The 12,183-nt window shown below is 37.0% G+C and overlaps 1 protein-coding gene across 1 annotated transcript in view; it reads right to left on the reverse strand.

The window, feature by feature from the left end:
• LOC122791528 (vomeronasal type-2 receptor 26-like) overlaps window positions 1–6,477 on the reverse strand; it is a 74,220-nt gene extending 67,743 nt beyond the window's left edge. The window contains exons 1-2 of the mRNA XM_044059270.1: window positions 6,415–6,477; window positions 97–321 (exon numbers count right to left, since the gene is read on the reverse strand). Coding sequence (XP_043915205.1) covers window positions 97–321; window positions 6,415–6,477 — 288 coding nt within the window. The remainder of the gene's footprint in view (window positions 1–96; window positions 322–6,414) is intronic.
• Between the last annotated feature and the right edge of the window lie 5,706 nt (window positions 6,478–12,183).

Below are 12,183 nucleotides of genomic sequence, written 5' to 3' on the forward strand. Positions count from 1 at the left end.
CCACTTTGCTGTGATAACTATAATAAAGAAAAAAATGAAAAAATATGATACATCAGATGCAAGAATAGTTCTCCGTAGTAAACATTCCATACTTACATGACTGAATGCTTCATTCCACTGAATGGCACTGTTATTTACAACAAGCTGCCCTCCATGACCGTCATCATCCAAGGTGCCTACCCTGACAAACTTGCTGATGCCATCTGAAGAAATCTGCCAGTTCATTATGTCAAATCGAGGTGGTGGGTCACCGTATTGGTCAAAAAACAACTCTTCACCTCCACTGGCTATAAAACGTACATGTTTCAGATAATGAAAAACCTAGATAAGAATAAAGATTTGGTTTATCTCTTAAAAAGCAAAGTCCTAATTTCTGACTGAAAAAGAATGTTTTTGTAATGTGCCTTATCATACCATGAAAAATATCAAGAATGGCAAATAATGTACTCTACTCTACTCAAAATTATAGTAGCAATATACCTTATTAAAAATGTATAACATTATTGTTCTGCATTCCAACTTGTAGTCTTGTGCTTGTAAAACCACAAACAAATTGAGTAGTATAAATGCCACCTATATGTGTGTGCAAGTAAGTAATTTCAAAACTTTGTGTGCTATTCATAGTAATGCTTATGTGTAACAGGAATTTGTACTGGTTGAACCTAAGCACAGCTAAGGCACAATTCATAGACAGTTGAAGCAGTTATATGCAGCAGTTTTAATATGTTTTGGAAGAACTTATGCAAAATAGGTTCATATGTTCATAGGAGGTTACTAGGCTGGCAGCCCTACCGCCTTTACAAGCCTAGCCATGTTAATTCCAAGTATTCCTATGTATTCTTTTTGCGTGGTTCACAGAAAGAATTTATGAGCAGAGCAGGTCTGTGATAAACACCGGCAACCCCTGTCTGTGAGGATATGAATGCCACCTCAGGGGCAAAATTGTGGCCTCCCATCCAATTATCTAGGTTGCATTTGAATAGGGTCAGTGAGGAGCTCTGTTTTACATGAATAGGAAGTATATTCCAGAGAAGTGGCAGTCTCTTGGTGGCATACAGTATCTGTCTCTCCAGCATGTTCTGTTAATATCACAAGCTAGGTTGAGATCCCTAGAGTGGCTGACTCTTGTGCTATTTGACTTGCAGATGTGCAGCACTTCCATTAGGACAGGGTTAGAGATTGCCCAATAGGCCAGCCATAGGTCACCTCTCAGCAGCCTATAAGATAAAGAGTAAAGTGATAGGGCTTTCAGCCTGTCCATGTAGGTCATGGTTTGGAGTTCCTGTATTTTCTTAGTGAGAAACCTCTGCGGTCTCTCCAGCTGCTGCAGATGTCTGGTGAGGTGCATGCAAAAGGGTGCATTATACTCTATTAGTGGTCTAGGGCGGCTGCGGTGGTGCAGCGGTTAGCATTGCCACCTCACAGCAAGAGGTTCTCTGGTTCGATCCCTGGCTGGGGTGCCTTCTGTGCAGAGTCTGCATGTCCTCCCTGTGATCGTGTGGGTTTCTTCCGGGTGCTCTGGTTTCCTCCCACATCCCAAAGACATGCTGTAGGTGGATTGGACACTCTAAATTGGCCCTAGGTGTGAGTGTGTGTGTGTGTGTGTGTGTGTGTGTGTGTGTGTGTGTGTGTGTGTGTGTGTGTGTGTGTGTGTGTGTGTGCCTTCTGTGGAATGTTGGGCGCAAGGCTGGCAACTCGACACCATAAAACTCCACTGCCATTCATGAGCAGACAGGTGATCCGCTGTGGCGATCCCTAACCGGGAAAAAGCCGAAAGAAGTAGATACTCTATTAGTGGTCTGATGAGGGTCAAGTGCAGTGGAGTTATAACATCCCTTGACCTGGATGCTATGCCCTTGCTTATAAGGTGTGCTATGTAGAAGGCTTTCCTTACTACTGTGGAAACTTGGTGGAAAAAGTGCAGATTGTTATCAACACTGTCAATATTATAATTTGTAAGGAATTCCATTTTGCCAAAGGGAATAATAATGCATTTTTTGCATTTAGTGTTAGACCATGGCTTTGGCACCAATCATTTAGCCCTTCTTGTAATATGTTGACATTGTTGGGAGACTCAGTGATTGCTCCCAGTTTGCAATCATCAGTGGACTTGATGAGACAAAGCCCATCTACTTTGACCTGGACTTCTGAGAAATAGATGCCAAACAGTAAGGGGCCTAGCACAGACCCTGTTTTACTCCACTGGTGACACGTCTACTACTGAAGGTGGAGTCACCAGTTTTTACAGAGTGTGTTCTGTTGGTGAGCCAATTTGCTACCCATCTAGTAACGTAAGGGTTAATCCCTATCTGGGAGAGTTTCTCAATGATGCCAGAGTGGGGAATTGTGTCGAAAGCCTTGGCAAGATCAAAATAGGCTGTGTGCACTATCTTACCTTTGTCCATGGCTTTAGTGACATTCTCAAAGAAGTCCACCAGGTTTAATAAGCATGATCTACCCTTAACAAAGCCAAACTGGGTTGGGTCCAGTGTTTGGAGGTCACCTATGTCCTTGTTGATAAGGTCCAGGATAATTCTTTCCACGTCCTTGCAGATGAGGCTGGTTAGACTTATAGGTCTGTAGTTTCCAGGGTCAATTGATAGTCCCCCTTTGTGCAGGGGGATTACTGTTGCGGTTCTACATTCTGCAGGAACATAGCCAGTTTTCAAGCTATGATTAAAGAGAATGCCAAGTGGGTCCACTAGGTCTTGTTTTAGATTGTTTAGTAAACAACCTGGGATATTATCTGGTCCCATTGAGGCCATGTTTTTGGCCTTGGCAAGTGCAGCGATGGCCTGTTCTGTAGAGATACTAGGCAGAGAGCTGGTGTCAGGTATGCTTTGGGATATTATCAGTGGGGATGGGAGATGAAGTTTGCATTAAATCTGTCAGCTAGCAGGTTTGCAATATCTTTTAGTGTAGTATGAGTGATCCCATCTACAACTAGTTCAGCACATAGCTGGGCATTCTCTGTAGTTAAATAATGCCTTATGAATGTCCTTGGCTGGGGATGCAATTTTAGTTTTGTAATTTGCTTTAGAAGACTTTTACAAGATTTTTGATTTTTTTTGTTTAGGTTTAGGAGGGAACTCCTCCTCTGCAGAGTGATATCCCTCTTGCTATTGGACAACAGTTTCTTTCTCTTGTTATATAATCTTTTAATACTTGAAGTCTACCATGGTAGCTTGTTTTTATGGGAAGACCTGGCCTTCATCCTCTCAGGTACAGCAGAGTTTATGCAGTCTCTTAAGTGTTTGTACAGGGCATTTGCATAGTCTTCTGCATAGTGATCATTGATGTCTGAAGCTTTTTATACCATCTCTTAGTAGGCTGTAGTTAGCTTTGGTAAAGTTTTTTTTATAATTTTTGTTCCTGTGAGGGTGTCAGTTCCAGTAGTTGCTTCAAACGAGATTGATTTGGGGTCTGACCTAACCAGGGAAGGCATCACGCTTGGGGAAGTACAGTGACCCAGTAAGACACTGAGGAAGGGCATTGGCCTGAAAGCTTTGTGTATTCTAAATAAATAAGTTTGCTACTTACTATTACCTGCCTAGCATTTCTGATCACTGGACTTTACCTTGCTTTTTGTGAATATTTTGTGTCTGGAGTGACAGTAGACCTCAGAGCTAGTCCTAGCTGTTCTTCCTTGAAGTACAGTGACCCCCCCCCCCATGTTGTTGAGTACTATGTCTAGAACATTAGAGCCCCTACTGTGCATGCAGACTACCTGTTCCAGAGCATTTCAGTTAACAAACTGCATGAATCTCTGCACGAGCATGTTTTTGCTCATGTATGTCTCCCAGTCTATGGAAGGATAGTTGAAATCTCAAGGAAAATAAAGCAAACCTGGTGGTTAAAGGTCATTTCACAGATAAATAAAATTAAACATGCAAAATTAATAAACCAAAACTTGCTATATTTTTATCAACTGTGTTTGGTTCATTTTCTCGAAATTTTACACATATAGTTGTTTACCTTACCCATGCGTAAGGTGTTGGGCTGTATGACAAGGAATTCCAGCAAATTAAGATAGGCACTGTGTGCTTATCTTAGTTCATGGTGGTGATCTTTAGCTAGCAATGATGTGATATGGTACTTTCCTAATAGTTAAAACATGGAGTAGTTCAAAAGAGTCATGCTGTTTGACCAGTCTTAAAGTGTATTTGGTTTTAATGAGATGGATACACCTCCACATTTGGTTCCTCCATGCTCATTTTGAGGTCTGAATGTGTGGAAGGCATTGTAGCCTTGCACGGCCAGGATGCGCTCACTGGACTTAAACCATGTCTCAGTAGCTGCACAGATGTCAGCATCTTCTAAGGTGAGGAGTGTTTCCAAAGAGTGCAGTTTCATGTTTAAACTCCTAGCATTAAGCAGCATGACCCTGAATTTGTCTCGATTAGATTTTTACATTGAAAAAATTGTTGTTTTGACATTGCCTAAAAAAAGCCACTATTAGGGAAACAAGGGCATTTGCCAGTATCTGAAATCCTAGGGAGGACAGGTGCAAACCATCTCTAGCAAAACAGCGAGGTCTGTCTATGATATCCTCCCAGGCTGACAGATATAGGATCCCCCTGGTCTGACACCAGAAGCTGAGACAATTGTAAGTCAATCATTTTTTGTGTATATTGTGGCATCATCCTGGGTGAGGGTAGGACACTGCTTAGGGCTATATAGTCCAGAGAGGTATGTCTCATGTTATTCACAACAGCATGGACTATGACAGAGTCATAACAGGACTTGTTATTGAGTGACCTGAGTGCATGCATGATATGTTGGATTCTGGCACCTGATAGACAGCTGACTGTGACCTTCTGTTTGTCCAGTCTGGTGAGCTGAACATTAGTGTACCTCACTATGGAGTAACCTACGACCAAGACATTTGATGTGTTTTGCCTTAAGGGCTTATAGACTGAGACATGAGTGTGTGTGTTCATATGTGTAGTGGTTTCTTTTTGCTTAGTGGTGAGTGTAGGTGGTGTGTATTTGGGAGGTCTCTGTTCTTTTAGTAGGCTTTTAATAAGTACCATCATTTATGTGGGTGTATATGCCATGACCTTATTTTGTTTGAGAGGTGATATTTGCATGTGTGCTGACAACCTGTTTGATGTCTAGTTTGTTTTTACTTGAGAGAATTGACTCCAAGTTCCACGGTGTATTTACATCTCACACATTGGGTGTTAGTTTGCTATAGCAGTAAATGGTTGTCAGTATGCATGAAGCAATTGTTACATTACCTCAAGATGCCCATATCAATCAAGCTGGCAGGAGAAATGATGGGAAACTGCCCATCCATTGTGGCAGGATTTTTCTGAATGTGTTATTTGGGAAGGAAGTTGGCTAGCTGGACTTAGTGCTGTCCTCCGCTTGTTGTAATCCAAAAAATAAGCGACACTGAGCATATACTAAATCTCTTTAATATACAAAGAAAGACATGACATACAGATTTAGCGCGCTTTCATCTCACTCACTGAGACTTCATCAGTATCAACTGTTGTTAAGAAACTCCATATTTAAATAACCTTCCACAGTATTCTATTGGTTCCCATGGCGCTTAATAAATTAATTGATGAATCAAAATAAATGTAAAATAACACATCTCAGTGTGGTATAGCATAAATTCGTTTCCTAATTAAAAAATGTAATCTATAATATATAAAATATATGTATATCAATATATATAAAAATGAATGAATATATATAAATAAATATAAATCAATAAATATATCACGAAGGCTGGTTGAACTATTAAGAGTATAGTAAAATACATAAAAAAATCTTCTAAACTTTCCTCTACAAAAATAATAAATAATAAATAATAAATATCATTCATCATTTAAAACATAAAAAATAGATGTAAAAAATAGATATAAAAAATATATGTATAAAAAGTATATAAAAAAATATTATTTATAATATATATTTTTTATATCTCTCTTTTTTTACATCTCTTTTTTATGTTTTAAATGATGAATGATATTTATTATTTATTATTTTTGTAGAGGAAAGTTTAGAAGATTTTTTATGTATTTTACTATGCTCTTGATAGTTCAACCAGCCTTCGTGATATATTTATTGATTTATATTTATTTATATATATATTCATTCATTTTTATATATATTGATATACATATATTTCATATATTATAGATTACTTTTTTATTAGGAAACATGAAATTATGCTATACCACACTGAGATGTGTTATTTTACATTTATTTGATTCATCAATTAATTTATTAAGTGCCATGGGAACCAATAGAATACTGTGGAAGGTTATTTAAATATGGAGTTTCTTAACAACAGTTGATTCTGATGAAGTCTCAGTGAGTGAGATGAAAGTGCGCTAAATCTGTATGTCATGTCTTTCTTTGTATATTAAAGAGATTTAGTATATGCTCAGTGTCGCTTACTTTTTGGATTACAACAAGAGGAGGACAGCCTTTATTGGTACCATACAGTGGATCTGTCTGCATTTTTTGCATTTGTGGTTGGTTGGTCAACAGTTGTTGTTACAGTTTGGTTATTTGTTTATCGCTGGTTGGTAACTAGGAATCCCCAGGCAATGGAAAACCATTCTCTACTGAGCGAACTTATTCGTGTGATACAAACCCATTCACAGAATACACGGAATTCATCAGTGTTACCGGATTCAGGCACGACTATTCCATGCACCCAGAGTAGTCCAGGTAATGTTGTGGAGCAGGTGATGACATCAGGGTTAAGAGACGGTAGACTTGTAACGCCCATCAGAGGTGGTGGTGGTGAACGACAACATGGTAATGCTTCTTTTGTTGGTACTAATGGACAGGCGAGGGCGTTACATCATTCCAATGACAGTTTCACGAGTATACATAGGTGCTTGGAAGCATATAGTGACCTGAATTTTGACGAATGGCTAGATAAATCATTTTCGTACGTACCAGGGGAAACAGAAAGAAGACTGCCACTGAACACTAGTTTTAAGGACAAATGTAAGATGTTCAAAAACCAATTAACCAGGTACAACAATTTTGTGCTGGATAATTGGTATTTATCTAAATGTATAGAGCTAAAAATTGTGCCTAAGGGTTTAAGGCTAAATACATTTCCTAACAATACTGGTGGGAATAGTGAGTTTTTTAAAATGATCTCCAATATATTAAATGAATCTGGTATAGCTATTTTGAAGGCAATGGTTGACAATAATGTGAAAATTATGGAATGTTGTAAAAAAGATATTGATAAGGTCAACAAGGAAATAAGTAATGATCTGTTATTTACAGTTACCGAGTACAAAAACATCTATTGTAGAACATTGCAGGATGTTGACTTTGTAATATCAAAAAATTACAAAAGGAAAATGGGGAAGATAGAACGTGACAGAGAAGATTATAATGAAGAGAAAGCCTATGTTATTTATAATAGGAAGAGATATGAAAGGTTTGATACACAACTGAAGCAAGTAGATTATAGGATGAAGGACAATACATATAATATAAGATCGGAATATATAGGGATGGAAGTAATGGTACCTACCACAATGACTGTCTAGAATCTGACTGTTTAGATTCTGAGGACCCTTTAGGGGAAAGGCAGGGACTAAGGAGGTCCAAGAGAATCAGGAATCAAAACCATCAACAAACATATGCGGAAGTGACGGGCAATCATTTTGTAAGATATTCGGGGAGAGGAAGGTACAAGAGATAGATATAGATAGGGATATATATACATCTATTCTGGTCAATATTGATGAGGCATACCCAGGTAACAATACCTTTACATCATTGATACTGTTCAATCAAATCAGTGAAGAAACTCGGTTAGAGGTTACAACTAAAGATGTCATTTTGAGTGATTCTTTTGTAGAAAATGGTAGGACAATAATACATACACACAACAATTTTAATATTTATAACTACACAGACACAGAGGTAACAGAGGGATTTTTTGGACTATTTACCAAATGATTTACTTTTGTACCAACAAGAAAACCAAAAATTGATGAAATAGTGGTGGATATCAAACTTTTTACTAGGATGTTAAACCTAGCAGTGTTATTTCAGGATAATCCACATAACAGAGATAGCAAATTGAAGAAACAAAGTACATTTAACCCACTCTTGCAGCAGGATATTTATAATTTTGAAATGTGTACTATTAACATGGTCAGGGATGAATGTGGGAAGAGAGGTAAGTTGAGAAACAACCTTACTGTGCAAGAATGTGAAATTTTACAACTAAACAACAATGGTAGAACCAGGGTTATGAAACCTGACAAGGGGGGAGGGGTAGTCCTTATGGACCAATGGGACTACACTAATAGGATGCTAAAAATCCTGGATATGGACAATAGATACTGTATTATATCTAAAAATGAATTAAATATATCGTACAAAAGAATTGACCTTATATTAGAAGATAATTTATTGCAAGGATTAATTTATTTGGACCTTTTCAATTTCCTCAAGGTATCTAAACCGGTTATACCGGCAATTTTTGGAATCCCGAAGAGACACAAACAAATTGAAGACCCCCCCTTGAGGCCAATAGTTACATCACAGGGATCTAAGACTCAGCCTTTAGCTATATATGTGGATACAAAATTTAAAAAAAAATTATTTGAAATATCCACATATATTAGTGGATTCCTGGGATTTTTGGGGGAAATTTAGTACCATTCCATTCAAAGAGACTTTCTTGTTTTTGACTATTGATGTAAAAGATTTATTTTCAGTGATTCCTCACAAGGAGGGCCTAGAATGGTTTGAAAAGATGCTTATTGATTTTCAAATGATGAACCCTGATGAATTTAAACTTGTACTTGAGAGTATGGAATTGGTTTTGAAATATAATTTCATTTACTTTCAAGGGGATATTTACCACCAACTTGATGGGGTTTCAATGGGTTCAACATGTGCCCCAATTTACACCAACATAATTATGTTATATTGGGAGCAATTACACATTTTTGGGTCAAGGTTTAAACAGTACATTGCAAGATATTTTCGGTTTTTGGACAATATTTTTATTGTCTGGGATGGGACATCCGAACTCATTAAGCAATTTATGGAAGTTTTGAACAATAGTACCAACTTCTTACAATTTACCTTTGATTGTGACAGGGATGAAATACACTACTTAGATGTTAGGGTAAATAAAGATTATAGTAGAAAAACATATAGATCTAACATTTTTAGGAAGGAATGTTATTCTAATTCCTACCTACACTACCAGAGTGATCACCCCTATTACCTCAAAAGGAATGTTGTAAAGGGTCAGATGATTAGGGTGTCAAGAATGACATCAGACTCAACTGATTTCATAAGAGAAGTTGACTTTGTTCATGAGATGTTTAGGGAAAGAGGATATCCTGATAAGATGATCCGGAATATCAAAAAAGAAATAATAAAAAAACGAGATACAGAGTACAGACCACTATTGTTGAATGAAGGGACAACTAATATTACACAAAATATGGATAGCATGTCAAAAAAGACAAGTAAGGATGGAAATATTTGTACAACTGATCATACGGGAAATGATAGGTTGACACCAGAGCTAGAATTACCACATTTGATTTTAACCTATTATTCTGATATAGGATGGATGAAGAATGCCCACTAGAGTACAAATTTTTCAGCAACCTTTAAAATACAGTTTTAGGAGAAATATGAATCTCAAAAATATTTTGGAGAAAAAGAGAGGTGAAAATATTGAGGGGGCACACGCAAAGGTAGGTACACACAAATGTGGAAGATGTGCACAATGCCCATTCATAGCGGGTGAAAAGGAGCTTACTATCCCGAGTATTAAGTTCAAATTGAAGAGTCATACATATTCCAGTTGCTATACAAAAGGAGTAGTTTATTTAGCATATTGTAAGACATGTTGGGCATACTATGTGGGGAAAACCGAAAGGAACTTAAGAATTCGCATATATGAACATGTAAGGGACATTAATAAAGAGAACAAAAACAATGCCCTTTACAGGCACACACTAAGATGTACGAATACGAATATTAAATTCTGGGTACTGGAAGAGGTAAAACAAAAAGATAGGGGTGGTGATTGGGAGACATTCCTGGAATTTCGTGAAATGATATGGCAGATAAGACTAGATTCTTGTTCCCACTTGGGTATGAATGACCATATCTCCATTAAACCAGCCCTGAAGTTATTGTCACTAAATCTCAAGAGAGTGTTATAAATAAATTAAATATTAATTACAAGATGGGGTGACCATTGTACTTATGTCCAAACATGCTTATATAGCTGTATGCTGTTTATATCTCTCCCTCTATACATTTTTATATACTTTTTATACATATATTTTTATATCTATTTTTACATCTATTTTTTATGTTTTAAATGATGAATGATATTTATTATTTATTATTTATTATGTTTGTAGAGGAAAGTTTAGAAGATTTTTTATGTATTTTACTATGCTCTTGATAGTTCAACCAGCCTTCGTGATATATTTATTGATTTATATTTATTTATATATATTCATTCATTTTTATATATATTGATATACATATATTTTATATATTATAGATTACATTTTTAATTAGGAAACATGAATTTATGCTATACCACACTGAGATGTGTTATTTTACATTTATTTGATTCATCAATTAAATTATTAAGTGCCATGGGAGCTAATAGAATACTGTGGAAGGTTATTTAAATATGGAGTTTCTTAACAACAGTTGATTCTGATGAAGTCTCAGTGAGTGAGATGAAAGCGCGCTAAATCTGTATGTCATGTCTTTCTTTGTATATTAAAGAGATTTAGTATACGCTCAGTGTCGCTTATTTTTTTGATTACAACAAGCAGAGGACAGCCTTTATTGGTACAATACAACAGATCTTTCTGCATTTTTTGCATTTGTGATTGGTTGGTCAACAGTTGTTGTTACAGTTTGGTAGCTGGACTTAGTCATAAGCAGCAAACATGAAGCAGTATTTCAATTAAATACAGTTAACAAAGTGCAGTGCTGGCTTAAAATATACTTTTATTTCAGTGGATGCCTTGGATTTCAGTGCAGATGCACTCGAGACCTCTGGCTAAAGTTTGTAAATGTTGAGCAGCTCTGGTAAACTGAGCGCAAACCTGTGCAAATGTAAAGCTTATATACAGGCAAATTTAAACAGTTTTAACCCAACTACCAATGGCAAATCCCCAAACTGAACCTCTCTCCAGCGATCCCCAACTCAGATGGATCCTGAGATATGCATGTCTGCCACAAGGGTGCAGGGATGCCCTGTTAATGTAAGATGGCTGGTTTAAGAGCACAGTGATACCAAACAGTCTAGATTCAGCAGGTCTGAATCTAACCTATGCTATGTAAGGCAAGGAAACACAATTTCTATATGGGATGGAGTAAGGAAGAATCACTTAAAAGTCAAAGTGAGAATGTTTAGTAGCATACTATTTGATGACCTGCAGTGGTACCACCCTGTGCACAGACTGGCAGCTCATTGAGCAGCTGTGAACACTAGAAGACCATGGAGAGCATTTCCTGTACAGGATTTTAAACTGTAGAGGTTTGCTTATATGCAAGGACAGGGAACCATGTTTGTACAAGCGCAAACATGAGGCTTTTATACCATCAAGATAAAACTCTTTAATAAGGTTAAAACTGCAAGCCAATCAGATAAAAACACAATAAGCTATCAATCAGTAGTTTCTACCTCGGATGGGCTCAATTTAGCTCACTGCTCCCACCAGAGTGCAAAAGAACCCCAAAGTAAAGCAAACTGGCTTTGAGCTCAAGTGCAGTAACAAATGCTTTAGAACAGAAGTAAGAATTCCTGCAATATCAGGAATCCTTGGAAATAAGTTCACTAACCCTGAGAAATATTCACAATACACAACAACTTTGTAAAACTTGGGAATATTTTAGCAGACTCTGGAATACTTTGGAAAACACAGAACAGCTTTTCCAGAACACCGTTAAAACAACTTAAGAGCAGTACAGTAACAGATGGAGTTTTTTTAACAAGTGCAGGGTAAAAAAACAGTGATAAATTCAACAAAATAAATAAATGCATGAAAGTGTTAAATATCACTGAAACAATTAAAGCAAGTACAAAAATGATAGTTATATCAGCTTTGTAGGTCCAGATTGTTTTAGAAGCAGTCTAAGTCTTGCAATCACAGGTGTACAAATCAGGCACAAGGAAGCTCTAAATAA

Source organism: Protopterus annectens, chromosome 17.part0 (genome assembly GCF_019279795.1).
Source record: "Protopterus annectens isolate FY-2018-M chromosome 17.part0, PAN1.0, whole genome shotgun sequence".
In the NCBI taxonomy this organism is placed as follows: Eukaryota; Metazoa; Chordata; order Ceratodontiformes; family Protopteridae; genus Protopterus; species Protopterus annectens.